At 34.6% G+C, this 20,333-nt stretch overlaps 2 protein-coding genes across 2 annotated transcripts; one reads left to right on the top strand and one right to left on the bottom strand.

Annotated features, from left to right (window-relative positions):
* Positions 1-3,271: 3,271 nt before the first annotated feature.
* LOC136800521 (uncharacterized) lies at positions 3,272-14,102 on the top strand. Its single transcript, XM_067057183.1, has 5 exons — positions 3,272-3,554; positions 10,710-10,775; positions 11,601-11,705; positions 12,342-12,437; positions 12,700-14,102. The coding sequence occupies exons 1-5, from the start codon at positions 3,335-3,337 to the stop codon at positions 12,834-12,836; spliced, it is 624 nt and encodes a 207-aa protein (XP_066913284.1). The 5' UTR covers positions 3,272-3,334; the 3' UTR covers positions 12,837-14,102.
* A 2,155-nt stretch (positions 14,103-16,257) lies between these two features.
* LOC136800520 (pre-mRNA-splicing factor 18-like) lies at positions 16,258-20,131 on the bottom strand. Its single transcript, XM_067057180.1, has 3 exons — positions 19,878-20,131; positions 18,027-18,211; positions 16,258-17,337 (listed from the first exon to the last, which is right to left on the bottom strand). The coding sequence occupies exons 1-3, from the start codon at positions 20,081-20,083 to the stop codon at positions 16,673-16,675; spliced, it is 1,056 nt and encodes a 351-aa protein (XP_066913281.1). The 5' UTR covers positions 20,084-20,131; the 3' UTR covers positions 16,258-16,672.
* Between the last annotated feature and the right edge of the window lie 202 nt (positions 20,132-20,333).

Here is a 20,333-nt window from a genome sequence, read left to right as displayed (position 1 = left end):
TGATTTCGTGCTGTGAGGTATGTGATCGAGAAATTGGTGTAACATTCTGTCATTTTGTTTCTCTATTCTACTTTCAACTTTTATTAGGCTTAGGGTATTTTTTGAATTTACTTGAATTAATTTTGAGTTTGATTGAAAACTTAGAAGGTATCCCAGCTAGCACGCAACGATGTTTTAAATGTTTGATGGATGTGTTTTTTAGCCAGGAGGGATTGTGGGTAAAGGAGCCTTCATTTGAACGTATGGTACTCCACGAAAGTTTAAACGGATATTCGGAAATTAGGTCTACCCATGGTCGGATACAGGAGGTAGGCTATCTTATTCATGGAGAGTAATTAGCTTCCATATAAGATAATACGATAATAAAGTGTACTCTCCTCCATTGGTCATAGCCTCCATTTGTATCCGAGCCTGTCTACCGGTAGAAATAGAATGTTGAATTCAAAAGAAACTGGTCGGAATTCCGAAATTCCGAAAGATTAGTAAGATTACATCTACGAAACATCTACGAAAGTTTCAAATAAATTTCTCATGATTCGTTTATCTGGTTTGACTGATATTGGGGAAAAGCTGTCGGAATGGCAGAATCGAGTACTTTCTAAACTTCTCCTCCCCCCCCCCCTAGACGAGTTTTCTTAAGCTACTGTAAGATATATCTAGGAATCCAAAGAGATGCAAAGTTTTATGACGGGGAAGTTTACTTGTTCCCAATTTATATTCCTCATTCGGAATCAATAAAAAAAGGTTTTTAGCCGTTGTATTTGCCGTCGAATCTATAAACGGAAAGGCCTCAGTGTGGTGTAGTGCATATACCATATTCGTGAGTTGTTGTTTTAAGTTGAAAGTTTATTATTTTTTGACGAGTTACTATTTCCGTGTCGAAAGAAGATGTCATCTCAAATTTTCTTTGCAAGTTGTTGATTTCTTTGTCAAGGTGAAGTTTGTTGTGATTTTTGAAGAGGGTCCCGTGCCAAAGAGACTTGGATGACTAATTTTTTGACAGGTATAATAAACGAATATTTTCATTTTTTTGGAGTGAGTTGTAGCTACTTGTATTTACTACAATTTTTCACTACAAAGACTTTTATTGTTTGTTTCGAAGAATGTACATTTGAGACTGTTTTACGCTCTTTCAACTTGCTCAACTCACTGCACAGTATATTTATATAGTCAGAAAATCTGCCGTATACTATCTTCGCTTTCTGATTTGAATGATGGCGCTACTTTTTCCCCCATCAGAATTAGTAAAGGCAAAAAGTAGTTGAACTCAAGCTCCTGGACTACACAGTATAACGCTTTTTAAGATTCTTAATCAAAGTCTTTCCTAGGCTAGGATTTAAACTCAACGTAAATTTAACATACATACTTTTTGTGGAAGTCTCGAGCATCGCTTCCAGATAACTGACAATACGCGCATGTAAAAAACTCGCGAAAAAGTTCAGTTGCCAAAGTATTTGATGGTGATATTCTTAAAGAATACTCTTAAATATTTTGTGGCAAATTTCATGTTTGACATTCTTAGAGAGTTGATTCTTATAAAAAGCGTGTATGGATATCCAGGCATTCACATCAGACATCAGTAGTCTAGTTGGAAAGATATTGTGAAATACCGGAATATCCCACCCTTGTCTTTTCTTTATGAGGAGAATGGAATTCTTTCAAATTTCGATATTTTTGAGGATAGGACTTATGCTAGTGAATTCATTCAGTTTTGACACGGTATTCAAGAGTTGCAATTTCCTCACGCTGTCCTTACATATAGAAAACCATTCAATTTCTCAAAGGTGAACCTATGGCCTTGCTTTTGGTATCACGGATCTCTTCTTTAAATAGATTTGCGAAGGTGACACAGTTTTCAAATTTCCGTTATACCATTAAATACAACTATCGTCTATGGCGTTCAATAGATACTTCGTTAGTCAGAGGAAATTATATTAACTTTTTTCTTGACAAAATGAATTTTTAAAGATGTAGCAGTTTCTTGTCCTTTCCCTGTTTGACGTCAAAAACTAACTAAAGGACTTCATGGACAATCAAGGCATAATGTTCTAAGTAAATATCGATGATAGTAGCGGGTTAGCTCTAGCAAAGATTGGGTCTCGTGTTTCATTTGATGCAATAACAGACGTCCATTGGGTCTATTGTAAACTTCTTTGAAAGGGGTATTACTTTCTGTTCTGAAAGTATCTTCTCTAAAGTTTGACGATTTAAAGCTACTCTTATAGAAGATATAGGTATCTTTGACTAATCGAGTCCCCATCGTGTTTAAAGAGAGAGAGAGAGAGAGAAAAAGAGAAAAACAATTTTTGGTTAATAGAGCTTTTAGCTAATTAAGGACACTTTTTAATATTGCTTTTTTAGAAGAGTAATACCATGAAGCCTGTTGGTTGTATCTCTATGTATTTCTTTATCACAAATTATTAAAAAGGATCAAGAAATTCTTTTTTTAAAGTAAGGATCAAAACTTTATTGACAATAAGATGATAGAGTTTCATGTCTTGCAGAGTAGCTCTGTGCACTGTATGTAACTATGTTGTGTTTTGATTACAGTTGACATCGTTGTAAAATGATGAATTTTCTTTTTTTGGTTTAGCTGAGTTTCATGATTTCTCTCTGTGTTTTCATTTGCTGGTTGTCTTCGCGTTCTGTTATTTAACTTTTTTTTTTAATGGTGGGCCGTAAATATTTTTGAATATATTTTCTGTGATTTCCAGCTGAAAAACATTTTATTGCAGTATTTTTAACTTTTAACCTTTAACTTTGATGGCGTTCTCCCTTGTTTTATCTTGTCTTATCTAAAGCTTCATAATTCTGTTCTATTAATTTTTGATTTCAGAACGAGGTCCTAGATAACAAGGGTAATGACATCTCCTACGACTTCTTATCTGTAATTGAAGAAGTTCTTAGTAAGGCTCGTTATTTATCTTCGAAAAAGAATTAACTCGCTCTCAATACCATTGCTCGGGATCGGCTGGAATGATTGGGAATGTTTTCAAGAGGGCTTCGAACGTTTTTGGACAACTATTCTTGATATGCATAAGTCAACATTACATCATTTTTCATATCGGGAACACACGAAAAACCTGAATTTGACCCCATGCGTTGCTATTTTTAGTAGCACTTTTGGGTCAAATTCTGGTGTTTTCGGGTGTTTCCGATAGGGAAAATAACGTAATCTTTCTTGATTTACGCATATCAAGGATCTCGTCTCATTTTAGTCTGAAATCGTGTCAAAAACATTTATTCAATACTTCATTCCTTCAATTTTCAGACCAAGAAATTGAAAACAAATTTGACGATACTTTCTCTTGGAGAAGATCAAAAAAGAATAAAAATGGAATCAACAATGAAGTTATTTTATATGTTTGTATTGTTTATGACTATTGTCAGTTTGACACAGGGACGTCACCTCCGAAAGAACAAGTCCCGACAATTTACTGGCATGCTAGCCTCACCTGAAGTTGTTGTTCAAGAAAAGAAAGAAGCCAAAAAAATTTCATCCAGTTTGTCAAGCCTCAAATTGAACAAAGTACCACACCGAATTTACTTAGCAGGTATGTTGTTTTGTTTTCTTCATGTGTACGCCCCCGGCACACTTCTCATCCTTCGTCAAATCTTTAATAGACATACATTTACGTTGTTTCGCCGTATAGTTTGCATATAGAAACTGCATCCAGTAAGAATTCTCTGATAGACGGGAGTCTTTGAGTCAATGATACAGAGGCTATGTACAAAAATACATTCCAGTTTGGCCCTTTTTCGCGGAGTTCTGAACATTTGTGTTAAGTGAAAAACCATTTGACTTTGATAGCTGTTTAGGTCTCGTATTGTTACTGACATGTTTTTTATGTTTGATTCTGGCGATTAAGGAGTTTTATTCTTGGACTTTTTGTTGGTGTTTACAGTATTCCTCAGAACGGCCTCAATAGGGCGTGGTCAACAATGTTTACACAAACAAAATGTTTACCATGTTTCTAAAGGAAATTGTAATTATATTTGTTGGAATTCCTCGTGTAATGTATGTTGTACAATCAAAAGACAAACAAATGTTTAAATACATATTGTTTTTTAAGAACATCAAAAATTTTTTGAAGCCTTCGGATGTTCATAAGTTTTTGAGTTTTAAGCCTAAAAATGTTATTATTTTTATTTATAATACTTATTTTCACCATTTTTTGAGATTTTTTTTCCATTTTCCTAAAAAATCGGGTGTTTTAGAGTCTGCAAAGCCTTAAAATGTTCTTAACTTGTTCTTAATATTTTGCCATCGATGACTTATGTTCTTACATAGTTTGTTCTAATAAAAAAATGTGTTTCTTCATCAGCATAATGATGTATGGTTGGTCTACCATTATAGAAGTATGTTGTGATAAATAAGAACGAAATTAAAAGGGGTTGGATGTTTCTAATGAGCGGCCAACCAATCGTTAATGATGACTGTTTCTTGTTATGTGGTCATGATCATCGTTCCGACAATTTGTTTGTTATTCATCGACATCTGGTCTGGCTTTTGTATGATGAAATATAGTAGCTGAAAAACCCTATCGGAGCAGTTAAGCATTAAGACATTCATGATATTCAGCTGAGTCTTTATAACTCGAACACAAATTTGTTTGGGTTAAGGAAATGTAGAGCTATGGAATAAGTTTTCTGAGGTATTCTTAACTCAAGGGTTCGAGTTATGTAGACTCTACTGTAGTTTAACTGACCCATCTTTTATGAAATGTGGAGTTTGATCCGTTGCCAAAATGAATAAAACGCCTAAAATTTTTGAAGAATTAGGAAACATTGTTGTAAGAAACCTTGAAATGAGAAACCCCGTGAAAAACTCTATCGGACCAGTCAAGCATTAAGACATTCATGATATTCATGACGTATTGTTTTCTACGGAAATACTCCGCTTTTAGCCAGTAGTGGCAACTTTAAACTAGACAAAGGTTTTATAAAATTTGCCACTACTGGCAAAAACCTATATCATGAATAGAAATTTCTGTGATCACTTTTTTCTTAATTCATTAATAAGTTCTTGGTTAATAAAAAATATTTGGTGGTACAATAAAAGAAATTTTTGCTGAAATCAGGAAAGCGTTTTAATACTAAAATAGAAATAAAACTGCAAACTATATTTTTCGGATGATGATACATAAAAGCATCCAAGATCATAATAATTCGTTTTGTATCATAAATTTAAGTAGGGCTGTTGATGATATTTTTCGATCTAGATCCGTTAATAGTCTATTGCACTTATGAGAGGATCAAAAAACAATCTTGTTAAGACCAATCCCACTACAGGAGTTATACTTTTATTATTGTTTCAATACAACGTCTCTCTTTCTTAAGACAACTAAAGTTAAAAATACTCCATACCTTTTGCCTACTAAAAGGATGTCATTCTATTGGATTCAAAGATACAGAGCAAAACCATCTTGTTTTATCGGCATTTACTTACACGCTAAAATTACAAATTTAAGTTAGAATGCGCTTAATGTGGATTTCAAGCCATCTCGTTTATGTAGCATTTTAAGGGCTCTGACCCCCCTCTGACCATAGTCCAAAAATTGATTTTGGTATTTGAACATAAAAGTTATATTTCAGGTTCCTTAACACTTTTAACAAAGAATTGCCTTTATAAATTGCTTTTTAATCGAATCCCTTAAGAGTAATTAAGAATTTAATTTCAAAAATGACGTTATGAACTTTAAGAAGATGTTAATAATAATGTTGCATCACCCTCTTTTACAAAAAGTGCTAAGTTTTAATGGGTAATTAATTTTTTTGTTTCAAAATTTCTTTACACTGTCCGCAAAGAATTGAACTATTTTAAATTTTTCTAAAAGGATGTGTCAAAAGTTATGACTGGTTTTTTAAGCAAAATCCAGATGAAAAATTGATGAAAAAACACTATTTTGAAGATTTCGAAACAAAGAAGCATTTACAAAAATTTTCCGCAAAAATTTTTATTGTTCGGTAAAAGATACACCATCTACTGCGAAAAAATTTTCAAAATGTTTTTTTTTCGCAGAAACTAAGCTCTTCAAAGTTGAAATACTCTTCCTCGCAAAAGTCTTCATTTTCTTCTTCATCAAATTTTTTCAATGCGATTTTTGAATTTTCAGATTCAGAAATAGTTTGTCTAACAGAAAATGTATAACATGCCATAGTTTTGTTGGTTACATCAGTCAGAAAACACATTTTAAACACGGCAATTATGAAAAATTCACTATGGTCAGAGCCCTTAAATGGTTTGAAAATTGACCAAAATACGATTCTATAAAATGAAGATATTCCCAAAAACGTGACTGAGAATTGTGCTACTATCTAGGCTCTCGAGAAATGCTACTCTTTTCTTGCTCTCCCGGAGAGTGTTGCATTTGATTTTATTCAACTATGATTGTGAAATTTCGCCTGATGCTGCTTTCAATTTTTAGTTTTCTATTTCCGATTCCCTGCATGTCAATACAGACAGTATGTAGTCAGTTAACTGTTTCTCTGTTTTCCCTATCCTAACTGTTCCACAATACAATTTCGCAATCGTTATTTTTTAATTCCAAATTTTTATCTATTTTCATTGAGTTTTTAGCGCAGCACGAGTGATATATGTGAAGTTTCAATGCTGTGTTTAACGTCATTCTAGCTGAGAACCTTTACAATCGTTTGAGAATTTCTCAGTGTTAAAAAGAGGGGTTGACAATAATGTTGAATGAGTTGTTAGCCCAGTAGTAGAAAGCAATCTTTAATGATGCTGGTTTTACTTAAACAAAAAAGTCCCCTATCAATACCGGAAGTCTTTTGTCTGATGGCACATTTTGGACCAAGATTTATTATCATCTTTCTCATTTTTATTTCGATTTTTTAAAAAATAATTCCTTGATTATTTCTGATATTTTTAATTTGCAACAATTAAGAAAAAGAAGTCTATGAATACTTCTTGAGCCCTTGGATACAAAACCGCTGAGTCATGAATAAATTAGTAGATTCCCTTCTCAAAAATCAAAATGGCGGCATTAGTCTTAGGTTACCAAAGCGAATTGCTTAGAAACGAGGTCGAGAAAGCAATGGCCGATTTTTGTAATGATGTTATTTTCAATTTTATGTATCATGAATTTTTGAATTTTGGTGTAACAGCGCGGTCTTTTTGAAGTATTAAAAATCATGTTGTTTTTTGGTTGAATTTAGAAACGAAAACAATTTTTTTCTCGCTATTTTTAAAGTTTGTGTTACTAAGATACTATGTTACAGGGAAATGATGAGGTTCAACAAATTATACTGTGCGTGAATAAATGGATTCGTATGTAGAAAAAGACATCCCTTTGTCACAGACCCACTGGGACCCCATCCCCACTGGAAAATTTGGCAAAAATTTCGTCCCCGGTGGGGAAATACCCTTGAATTTGAGCCCCACTGGGACATATTGACTTTTATTTTATCCCCACTCTAAAATCAATGTCTAAAAATATCCACCGGGGCTGTAAAACAGGGTAAAAAGCATAGAAAATATTATCGAGTAATAACACTTTTTTAAACATGATCCAAGTTAAAATAAGACGAATATACTCTCGAAAATATCTTACCAACGGTGAAACCATCCATATTGAAGAGTTTTGCTACGCCTCAATTACACTGAATATATCTAGGCAATCCTCGTAATAATCGAAAATTAATAAAATGATGTCTTGACGATAATAATGAAGGAAAGCCTAATTTCGTTATTTTTTCCGTTTGGCGACTAAACTATTTATGACTTGTAGGCCGTCCTAATTTCCTTGACTTCGACTTGTCAAAAAGATGATGTATGACCTTTTTATGCTTATAGTATGCTTATTTTGTCACCAAATCCAGGTGTCAATGTACTTTTACACTATGGTTATAAAAAGAAAAACATATAACGTCATGCCAAAGGGCTGATAAGATGACGTCCCGATGAGGTGGTTTGGATTAAGCTGAAAAAAGTTAAGGATTTCGATCTCACAAACTCCTAACTCTCGTTGATATAGCTACATAGGAAATCAGAGCGTCTAGACGATTAAAAATTATCGTTATACTATACCTCGATACAGACAAAAGAGGATATCTCTTGGCTCATTTTTGAACGTTCAAAAAGTGACATTCCTATCTGTTAAAATCATTATACATTCATCTAGTTAGTTAGAGAACGCCAAACTCAGACTAGACTGATTCTAAAAGACGCAATTTTAATAAAAAATACCTCATTTTCCAATTTAATGATTTAAAGTTAGTTTTTCAATTATATTTAAAGTGTATCATATAATAATACTGAGGTTAAGCAAGGAATGTAATAGGCTAGTGAAAATACGAAATTTGATTGGTTGAAACTCATGCTAGCCTGTCAAATTTTCGTTCGTCGTCGTGATTTTACCGATTTACTTAACCTCGCTAATGACAGGTATTTCTGTCAACCCCGGCTGGCACACAACGTTGTTTCAACGTTCATCTAACGCTATATGGACGTTGTGAACGTTAAATAAACGTTAAAGCAACGTTGTGTGCCAGCTGGGACGGTTTGTTAAAATCATATTGACTGTGATATTTTTGTTTCGATAACATAGAACTTAATGCTTTGTTAGATATTCATTAGTCACTAACGGTGGAGAGTCATGACACTCCTTTATGGTCATTTCTCAACTTTATATTCGACTCCACCTCAGATGATTTTTTGAAAGTGCCTCAAAACAGATCATGTTCTTAATCAAAGGTATCAGTCAAATCACAAGAGATGACAGTGATAGACGAACTTATAGTTTAGGATTTTCTATAAGAACAAAGCTATAACAATCAAGGTGATTGTTCCTATTGGCAAGAGATCCTTTTAAACATAGAACTTTACCAACTTGTTCTGTCTCTTGGGCGTTCCAGCGTGTGCAAATATCTTTTTTGACAAAATCTTTTCTTTAGATATATTGTATTTCTGATAAAGGATTGAGATTTAATAATGTATTTTTTGGATTTTCTCCGAAAAAACTACTTACGGCAACACTTTCTCACGACTCATACTGCTGATCTTCTGATGCGAAGATTTAGCATCTCAATTAAAAGATTTCTCTTGAAATAGACATACTTTGTAATCACTTTTATAAATAAGTACAGCAAACTCTCTCTAATTCGAACCTCTATTATTCGAATCTTTTTAATTATTAATTCGAAGAAAATTTTTAATCGAATTATTAGAGAGATTCAACTGTAATCTAAACCATTGTATAAAACATTTTTAAATTGTTCTCTTAGTTCGCAAATTAAAAAACTTTTTTAATTTCACTGAGGATGTTAGCTGGAAAGGCTGACGAAATGTCTGAAAAAAATTGATTGAGAAAAAATCAATATGTTGTTGCTTTCATTTATCTTTATATTAAAACCTTGGTATACTATCTAATGTTATCCTATTACGTAGTTTTTGACTGACAGTATAATCTGAAATGTTTTACCTGAGTTGTATAGGGCTCTTCCAGAAACTGTTCGTACATGGGGGGTGGAGGATATATTGTCCGGGGGGGGTAGCGAAAAATCATCAAAATTTGCTCTGTCCGGGGGTAATTTGGGTTTCTGGGGGGGGGTTAACTGATGCTTGTCCGGGGGCCAAAAGTCACTTTGTACGGGGGTAAATCACTGAAAATTGTTATATCCTCCACCCCCAACATTCAAATTTTTGGAAGTTACAGTCTTAAGCTCCTGATTAAACCCAATTGAAAACTTGTAGATATTTCAGGCTTTACAAAAGAACATCATATTTTATTCATTTTTTGATTGACAGATCGATTATTTTTTGAATAGCCCAAATGAATCATTGAAGGTCATCAGTGACCCATAGCTTAACCTTTATAAAGAAATATATCAATGTACAATTCAATCTTGCGTATGTTTCAAAGATCTATATCGCCAAGATTCTATATTTAGTCTATCACTTCATTTCAAATACTTCGAAATTCAACTTTGGTTCAGAGATTAAAGTTGTCTATTTCTTTGGAACTACTCTGAAAAGTTTTTTCGATTTCAGAATCTCAACCCAACGTTCTGTTTGCGATTACTCTCTTTTTACTAATGATTCAATTCGCGCAAAGGGTCATGATTAAATTTTGGAAATCTAACAGGTTTAGGTATTTCTATGGTTTGGTTTTTGTCATGCTTCATTAAATTAGGGTTGCTTTCACTTGGACGTAGAGTAGATTTTTTGATACCCTTCTTTTCCCGGTGTGGCTAACCAGACAGAGGTATCAAAAAGTTTCCCTCTGTGAATTGGCGACAAAAATCTTCATGAGCAAATCAAACCATGATTAATAATTCATAAGATGTTTGTTTCCTAAATTCTATAGGAAAATGTCTATATGATTGTTTCAATCAAAAAAGAAAAATCTCTTATTTCTTTCGATCTTTGACTCATTTTTTTGGTTTCTAAGCGCCCAACATCCTCAAAATAAACAGTTGTACATAAACCTGATGCAGAATGTTTCATAGAACTGTGCTGTGGCGCAACGTGATTTTCAAAGAAATAGAATACTGTTGTGGAGCAATATTAAAACTGAACCTTTTTCCCGTAGCATAGAAACAGAGACCTTTTTCTTCGAAGATTCTTCCCGGACTCGCAAAAGTAAAAAATGCGGACAAAAAAATGTTGCTTGGTTTTCGATCTAAGTTAATTGGTCGAATGTAACATTTTGCAATGATCTCATGAAATCAAATTTTTCTTTTCTTTGTAGGAAACGAAATCATCGAAGGATTCAACGAACAATTGACCAAAAACCATGTTGACATGAGATTCACCTGTAAGTTTATAGCAAAGATACTGGAAATATTACTACTTCATAATCACCATCCAAGGGGGGGTACTACCCTTGTCGACCGACGGGGGTGCTCCGCTGAGGTTCGAAAAATAGGCACCCTACGAGGGACTGATTTTTCTATTTGGGTGTTTTTGCGACCCTACCTGGGACTCGTGGAGGTTAAAAAAGGTACCCTGACCAGCGGAGCAACCCACAGATATCTGTAAAGCCCGAAGGGCTAGATTTGCGGCTTTTATCAAAAAGTGAAGCTCATCTTTGGAAGGATTTCCTACCAGAGTCACGTGACTAAAATATGCAATTTCACCGGTTTGAGAGATGTGAAATAGCGTTTGCCGTCTACGTTTTTTGATCTCGCGCTCCGAAAACAATTAAAATGCTAGATCCTATCCATCGGCACGAAATTTAAAAAGTCAAATTTTTGCTTCACTTTTTTTTGCTGGAGAAAGCTTAAAGTTGCAAATCTAGCCCTTCGGGCTTAGATATCTGTGGAGCAACCCCGTAACCCATCTTGCCCTAGTACCCCCCCCCCCCGGGTCACCATCTAATAATTACCAAAACTTTAACCAAAGAACCTTTCCACTTAGCTTTATATAAACCCGGAGGCAGTTTAGCTATCCCGGTCTAGCAAAAAATCTTTGATCGGAGTTTTTTTTTATTGTAATAATGGTAGCGCTACTCAATTGATGTGTAATGTACCGAGAGCGCTGGATCTACTTTTTGTTTCATATTTTAATCAGCTTTTTTGAACTTTTATATTTATTACTTAGCAAACTATTTAATTTTAAATAATCTTAACTTTTCTTTCAGACGAATTGGTAGAACCCAAATTATGTGAAATGTTCAATCCACCATTCGGATGTTGTTGGGATAACCGCACTGTTGCTTTAGGTCCAAACGGTCAAGGATGCCCAGGTAAAGGATTGAATCTAATAAATTTCAATAATATTGGGAGGAGATTTACGCATTTAAATGGCGTCGATAACTTTACCGCAAATCAACTTTTCGTGATTTCTCGTTTGTCCTAAAATACAAAAGTATTTTTAGACGAGGGCTGTTGTAGTAGGAAGTCATTTGCTGCGCTGCCTTTGATAGGAGGGGCTTTTCTAAAATTGGATTGTTTGTGGTCTAAAATGTGCTGAAAAAGAGATTATATATCTTTTGATCTCTGAAAAAGATTGTTAGTTTGGTATAGTATATCTTAAATTTTATGTATGTTGCTTTCCCTATGACGGAGACGATTAGCTTTTAATTTGTAATGTCTTTATCCTGACTGATAAAGGAGGACGGTTTTTTTGCGGTTCAAAACGGCAGGTTGTTCCAAATCGTTTCAGTCATTCCGCCGTTCTCAAAAGGGTAGATAAACTCTCTCTCTAATGACTTGGAGTGCACGTCTTTAAGATTTAATCCAGAGAAACCGGCCCATTGTTTCTTTTAACAATCCATTAAAAATGATGGTACCGTTATATATTTAATCTTTATTCGGGGGAAATCAAAACATAATAGCCACATTCTTTTTCACCGTCCAACATAATCTTTATTCGGTTACAGCTTGCAAGAACAAGAAGAAAAGTTGTCGCAAATGGAAAGATCAATGCGGGTCAGAATTAGTCAAAGATATTTGCCCTGAAACGTGTGGAATGTGTCGTAAGTCAATTATTTTTTTGTGTAAACTTTTTTGGGGATTTCTAATTATCACAATAATCTTCACAAAAGCCGAAAAGCTCCTCCTTGGATAAATTGCGTTGGCCATATTTCCGATCAAATTACTGAATATTGTATGTGTTGATTTACCTAGCTTGTGAAAACCTTTCCCGGAAAATTCAATTAGTATTAGAAATCCTCTAATGATGGTAATGAAAAATCTTTGTTCACAAAAAATAATAATTTTATTTTCCTTTTTCTTCAGCTAAACCGAAAGTAGCAAAATGTCAAGATGAGCCATCACAAAAAGATTATTGTCCACTCTACGCCCGTTTCTCGCTTTGTAAAAGTAAACAGATACGAAAGAACTGCCGACACTCGTGCGGTGCATGCGACGAATAATGAACCAAAAACGAAAGTGAAAGTGGTCTTGAGGTGACGTTTAGATGAAATCTTCTAATTTGTTTAGATGACGTAATATGTGACGTAATGATGACAAATCGTGCGGTCGATGGCGTACATCAACGCCTGACCGCGCGATAATTCTTTAATGGATGTTGTAAAACGAATGCGTACCCATTTTATGGGATCGCTAATCTTCTAAATGTTTTTTGATGACAACACGCAAAAAATTAACATTTTTGGTAAAATTTTGCGAACAGATATATTTGTTGTGTTGAATGTTAATTAATTGTTCTTCGAAACGAGGTTAGTAAGCCTTTCCATTGATACAAAATATGGTATTAGAAAATTGGTGACACGTGATTTAATATTCTTGTTTCTCTCCAATGAAATAAAGACATGCAAAATATTGATACCACCTTGTTCCAAGAAACAAAAAACTTCTGTATATAACATATTGGCAACTTAAAAGTTCTGTTCCATAAATTTCAATATTTTTAAAGCCCCTTTGTAATAATTTATTTATTATCTAATATTATTAACATCGTCTATATAAAGCTTTCCACTTCGAACTAGTCTGGTAAATAACTTGTACCATTCTTTGAACTCGTATTAGGCTATTCTAGAAAAAATTTATAACCCCTATGTTGAGGAGGTGACCTCCCTAGATTTTTTTCTAATTTTTCAGAACCCCCTTGGATTTTTTTCTCCCAATTTTTTTGGACCACCCAGGATTTTCAACCCGATTTTACTGACCACCCTGGATTTTTTCATTCAAAAAACCAGACCACCTTGGATTTTTAATTTTCCAGACCACCCTGGATGTCACACCTCCTCAACATAGGGGGTACAGACTATTACTGGAATAGCCCATTCAAAAGTCTTTACATTCGACTTTGGATGAGTCTTTAAATACTCAGGTTTGCAAATTCTTGGGAATATTCGAGACGGTGAATGGAATTATTTAAGTCCGTGAAATTTAGGATTCTTCTACAGGCACTTTTGCCTTCTGCAACCAACCTAGACTCTAATCATTCTTAATCACCGATCATTATCTATCATTACCAAAATTTAAAAAGCATTTTTTTTTACGGGAAGAACTTTAGAATTTTAACTTTATTATTTTTGACGATATATACCTTTATGTAAATAAGAAAGAGACTTTAGCTGACGGATTTTTTTTTAGATTTTATATATTTGTTGTTTTGTAATGTATTTGTAGTTTATTCTCTTATCAATATTGTCTTGAATAATTCTTTTACTAAAAATCTCAAATGTCTCGGTTTTTCCGGCGTACGTCCTCAAAAGCGTGTCCACGCAAAAAAAACAATAGCCTTAGCGTAGAATTTCAAATTTGCACTCCCACTCCAAGAATAGTTCTTTGTTCAATTGTTCAATAATACATGGTACCCTTGATCGCCTGATTCACAATAAGAGATCGGGGAGATTCAGATCCATTCATTATCTTTTCCATTACTTTGAACCAGAGTGTCACGTTTATCGCTTCGTAGTACTACGGCGATAAATTTTGAAACTAGCCGTATATACTGGGTCTGTGTACAGACAACTTTTCCATCGACTATCGATAAACGATTTTGCTTGGCCGGGATCGAGAAACTCCAGAGCCCGGTTGTTCAAAAAGCAATTAAGCCCTTTTATGTTCATTACTCCAGGGTATATAAAGTCCTTGGACTGACGCTGACGTCAATTTCTAATGCGAATGAACCTCTTGCAGTGTGTTTTCGAAAAAATACAATATCAACCGCCTAAAGGTTTTACAGCATTTTCCTGTTTGTAAAAATATACACCACGAAAGATCTAGGCTAGGTTGCTGTAATGGACTACATTTTAAAAGGAGAACTAAACAAGGACTTCCACGATTGGAAACAATGGAGTTTGAATTTATTTCAAGCAAAACAATCAGATTCTCTAACAGATATCAATTGTGAACTCTCGACAACAGATTCTGCAGATTCGTCTCTGCAATCAACTCCGGGAATCACCGGACATCTAATAAATGAAAATTCAAAATCGTTCACCAACGATAGTATGACGTCGTCTAGTGATAGTGACCATCATTCACCAAAACCGAATATTTGGAATCATAGAAATTCGACCTTCAATTACGACGATACGTCATCCAGTAACCAATCAACTGAATCAGACTCCAGTGAAGGTCTTACCGAATCGATTCTACCAGAGATCTATGGTGACCACAGCTCTGATTCTGAACTTTTGAATCTTGACCCGTTTTACTGCAGTCATATTGAACCTTCAGATTACATTTCTTTTGAGAACGAGGAAGAATTCTCATTCGCTGAAATCGTTTCTCAAGAAATCAGTAGCACAAAACAACAAAACTGTGAAAAAGTGGATGAAATATTCAGTGAAGAACATCACCAATCAGAAAAAGAGCGAATGAATAAACTACGTGAACGCATTAAGTCAGTCGAAGAACAAATCGAAAGTACAAAACAAAGAATCGATTCTCACGATAAAAAAGTGTCCGACTTGGAGCAAACATTATCGATCGAATACGAAGATTCAAGTTCGTCAAGTGAAGATAGCGAAGGTAGTAGTGAAAACGACAAATCGTCGGCAAGCAATCGGGATAGCTTATCAGATTTCGACAGTTCCCGATCTACCGATTCGGATCAATCGATTTTCACATCTTTATTTGAGGATGATGATTTTACGAATCTGGTGGGTGGTCGAAATGACAAATTCTACACGTGCCGTCGAAATTTGAAAGACGAATACTTAAGGAGAGATAATGAAATACTTCTACTGGCTAACGAAAGTCCTCTACAACCAAACAAAAGAACTCACAGAGACGAAGAAGCGTTCCAAAAGAGTAACAGAGAAATAACTGAGGACGATGGATGCTTCAACTGCGAATCCATGAAAGAGGAGCTGACGAAAGTTGTATCCATGAATGGACTTAAGATGAAAATACAATTGAAAAAGTAGAACATCAAATTGAAATGTTGAAAATATTAGATCAGTTGAAAAGGGTTCAGTCAGAAGAAAATTCAAATTCTAAAAATACACCTTTTCGACCGTAGCCGCCAATTGCCGCGCGGGAATTTTTTGTCCGTTTTACCACCCTAAAACCGTCCCAGTCTTTTTTTCGCACCTAAAGACAATAGAAAAGAAATTTGAAAAAGGATTGGATTGAGTTTAGGGTGGTAAATTAAATAATAAAGTGGTACGCGTCTGACCACACGACTACGGTCGAAAAGGTGTATCAAATCGATCGATTAAACTGCTATTTAATGGTTTCGAAATCGAGGAAAATACTCTTTAGCTTTTAACAATATCTTTCATTGTACAGTCATCGAAGATCTACATCTAAATTCTAATGGATCTATTTTTTTGATCCAAAGCCGATGAATGTTGCATTGAAAGAGAAGCGTTTCGATTCTATCATATCAATAATTTTCTTTACAAATAGCCACATAGTAGTATTACAAATCAGGGCCTTTTGCCTTTTCAACAAATATAAAGCCCTTTTCAAAATGATTCAAGTTTATTTACATTTCGGTTAGTATTATACTCAGTGTTAAAATACCATTATTATGCAAAATGAAGAGATTTCCAACTCTTGTTCTGTAACCATTGAATCCCGATAGCATCTTCCCTTTAAATAAGCCTCCACTACACCCCAAAATCCTCGAGGATCCAGATTAGGTTTGACGATTCAAGACAAAAAAGGATACTATTATACGTTGATCCACACGAAACCGATCACTTTTAAATAATCGAATATCGGATACTGCCTGTCAGAAGCATAAGTGATTCTGGAAGAATAAGTGAACAGTTTCACGCCGAATTCTTTAATTAACTCCATTATACTCAATACATTTCGACGGATCAGCGGGAAAACGTTTCTGACAATACGTCATTAGTCTTTTTAAAGCTTGAATATATTTCCTCTGAGTCTCGTCATTCAAGACGTGCGCAACGAGCGCGGTTGAAATCTTCTCGCGGCCTGTACGCGCGTGAATACCAGGATTGGTCACACCAATAGGCCAAGGAGCATTGCCTATAGCCATTTGTAAATATTTATCGCTAGCTTTGACGTATTCTCTCTCCATCATATGCTCAACGATACAAACCAATGCGTTTAAAATGTCTCTTGATAAACTAACTGAACGTAGTTTACGAAACAAGGGTTTCAAGTATGCCATCGTTTGTTCGTATTGTCCGCTTTTCAATTTCCCTTGTAAAGTCATTTTCTCATCTGGCGCACGCTCGTTCAATCCTTTACCCCATTCTTTGGAAACAAAACGTAAAAATTCTAACACTACTTTCGAATCGAGTTGCATGTTCCCTTGGTTAAGTTCTTTAGCCATTTCAGTTAATTCATCTAAGGTCAAAATATCTTCAGCGATTCTAACATCGTGTGCTTTTGAGCTTGAACTTCCCGATTCTTTAGTGAGTTGGTCCATGTATGCTTGGTCCAATCTGTCCATGGCCGCTTTGAAATCGTTCCTTAAACCTGTGAAGGCGAGTGTTAAAAAATAAGATAAATCGGAGAAAAAGTGAAAAGGAAGCAACGACTATCTGTTGAAATTTGTTAGCAATATCCTCAACACGAATCAACCAGAGGTTTCAAAATATTACATTTAAAGAGAACAAGAAGAGCCGTTCAAGTTAAGAAATTATTCGAGATACATAATTTGGAGTAAAGGAGACTCTAACTTATATCTTAAAAAATACCTTCAAAAATAGTTAGGTTTTAGACTGAAGCGGGAAACGACCCGAAGGCTACACTCTTCCACTTAACCTTGATTTTAGGCTACAGTGGTCCCCTTTGATATGTTTTGATGTACATAGGGGATTCATATCGTGTATAAAATTCCAGTCCGTTAGTTACCCCCGTCTTTCTGTTTTTGAGTTTTAGAAACTTGATTAGCTTGATTAATAAGTTTCATATGCGCGATCGTCAAGTTTTATTAAATTTGAATGGCTAGAGGTTTACAATCATTGGATTTCTAAACCTTTTAAGAAAATTGAAACAGGTTACCCCAAACTCTCGGACAGGTATTTTATACACGATACACATCCCCTATATCAAAACATATAAAAGGGGATGCGTGCAGCCTACCTTGATGGATTTCTCTCTTTAGTTTTCTTAGCATAGAGCAGTATAGATCAAGAGAAACATGGTGAATCATTTATACTAACCTTTAGCATCGTCTTTAACAGTCATTTCAACCAGACGTAACCGTTGACATGTTTCTTCGATCGTTTCACCGAACAATCTGATTGGTTCGCCTCGTTCTCGTAAACGTTTCTGTACTTCACTGTGTGGAATGTCTTTATAATTGGTTTGTGTTTCTGATTTGCCAGGTTTAGTTTTGATGATGCTCCTATCAAAAGAAAAGTCATGAAGTCAGAAGGATTTTTAATGCTACTTTCCTTTGTAATAGTCTATGAAAAATTGAAGATTTACAATAAAATAACAAGGTTTTTTGAGTTAAAATTCAGGCTGTTTTAGTCTGGAAAAATGCAACTTAGCAAATAATCAGTAAGTATGGTGGAATCAGATATCCTCTACACACAGTCTGCATTTGATTTAATTTTAAAAGTTTTTTGATGGTTAGAAAGTCAATTCTTTTTGTTTCGGATTCTCCACGTTAACTACCTTTATTTAAAAAAAGTAAGAATTCTTAAGGGTGTGTTGTGATGTGAAAAAAAGATGAACAAGCAACATGCTGAATGGACCTACCTAATGATTAACATCAGATGAAAATAAGAAAAAAGTGACAATAATTGTACAAAAATTCAGAATGGAAAAATAAAGCTTGTGTGTTGAATAATGTAAAATGGTAAAAAGGAATTTCCCCAAATACGAAAATCACTTAAACCATTCAGGCACAAAAAACCCTATTTTTAAGCAGTTTTTGGCCCAAATTTGCCCAAAAAAATTTGCCTTAAAAATCTGGCTCCGTCTCATTTTGGTCATTGTCATTTTGCATCATTGTGCAAAAAATCAGAAAAAAAATATGAGTTAACATTGAGAAAAGCTATATTTTCTTATTTGGTTAAAGGGAATTTCCCCATAATACGAGAATCCGTTTTTTAAGGCGAATAAGAATTTTCCGGGAAAAACCACTTCAGTCATTCTTTAGAGAATCTTGCCCTCCATCTTTGTACAAAAAATCAGAAGAAAGTAATGACAGGATTTTGCACAAAGTCCAAAAAACCCTAATTTTAGGCAGTTTTTAGTCCAAATTTGCCCAAATATATTTTTTTTCGAAAATCGGGCTCTGTCACATTTTAGGCATTCTCATTTTGCATCATTGTGCAAAAAATCAGAAAAGAATTACGAGTCAACATTGAGAAAAGCTATATTTTCCTATTTGGTTAAAGGGAATTTCCCCAAAATACGAAAATCCGTTTTTTAAGGCGAATAAGAATTTTCCGGGAAAAACCACTTCAGCCATTCTTTAGAGAATCTTGCCCTCCATCTTTGTACAAAAAATCAGAAAAACCTAATGACAGGATTTTGCACAAAGTCCAAAAAACCCTATTTTTAGGTAGTTTTTGGCCCAAATTTGCCCAAATAAATTTTTTCTAAAAAATCGGGCTCCGTCACGTTCTGGGCATTGCCATTTTGCATCATTGTGCAAAAAATCAGAAAAAACTAATGAGCCAATCCTGAGAAAAGCTGGACGGGCGGACGGACGGACGGACGGACGAACGAACGAACGGACATGGGTTAATTTATAGAACCTCCACCGGGGTACCCGGAGGTAGGTCCAAAAAATAGCAACCATTTGCAATGAAATGATACTTATAGCCAATTTTCCAAAAAACCTGTGGGGCATCTGCATTCTGTGGGACAGGGACTGTATAAAATCTTTACTGTTACTGTGGAAAACTTGTTTGGAAAGAAATCGCATGTTTTTGTTTTTGAGCCTAATAAGACTGGGATTTGGACTGAGTCACAATAGCCAAGGCATTATAATATACCCTTGCTTTCAGTTCCTGTTAGATGAAAAAACACATTTTTAAAAAGAAGAGGAAACGTACCTGATATATTCACTCCTGTCTGCTTCCTCTTGTTCTTTCTCTTTGAGAAGGCCTTTCTTTGCAAGCCTTTCTTGTTCCTTTTTCTTGTATTCTTCTGCCTGTTTGGCTGCCAAATCACCTCGTTTGAAAAACTTCTTTTTCGATGTCACTTCACACTTATCCACTTGCTTCCGCTTTCGTTCCATTTCTGCTAATAATGCCTCCATTATAGATTTTTTTTTTTTTTAACTTCTAAAAATATGAAATTCCTTATAGAAAAGTAAACACTTAATTTTACAATTGCTTTGTATTCCTCATTAAAAATCTAGTCCCTTTTAAATCTGAAATTTAATTTGTTATAAATTATCTTTCTGTAAACAGATAACAACCTTTGTGTTAATGATGTCATTTTCAAAAGTTTCTTTTCCATATTATTCAAAAAAAGACTAAGCAATTCAGTCATTTTCAAGCACATAA

The sequence above is a fragment of the Clytia hemisphaerica genome, unplaced genomic scaffold, assembly GCF_902728285.1.
Source record: "Clytia hemisphaerica strain Z4C2 unplaced genomic scaffold, Clytia hemisphaerica genome assembly, whole genome shotgun sequence".
Taxonomy (NCBI): Eukaryota; Metazoa; Cnidaria; class Hydrozoa; order Leptothecata; family Clytiidae; genus Clytia; species Clytia hemisphaerica.
Note: the sequence above shows the minus strand (reverse complement) of the source record. Positions and strands in the feature narration are given on the sequence as shown.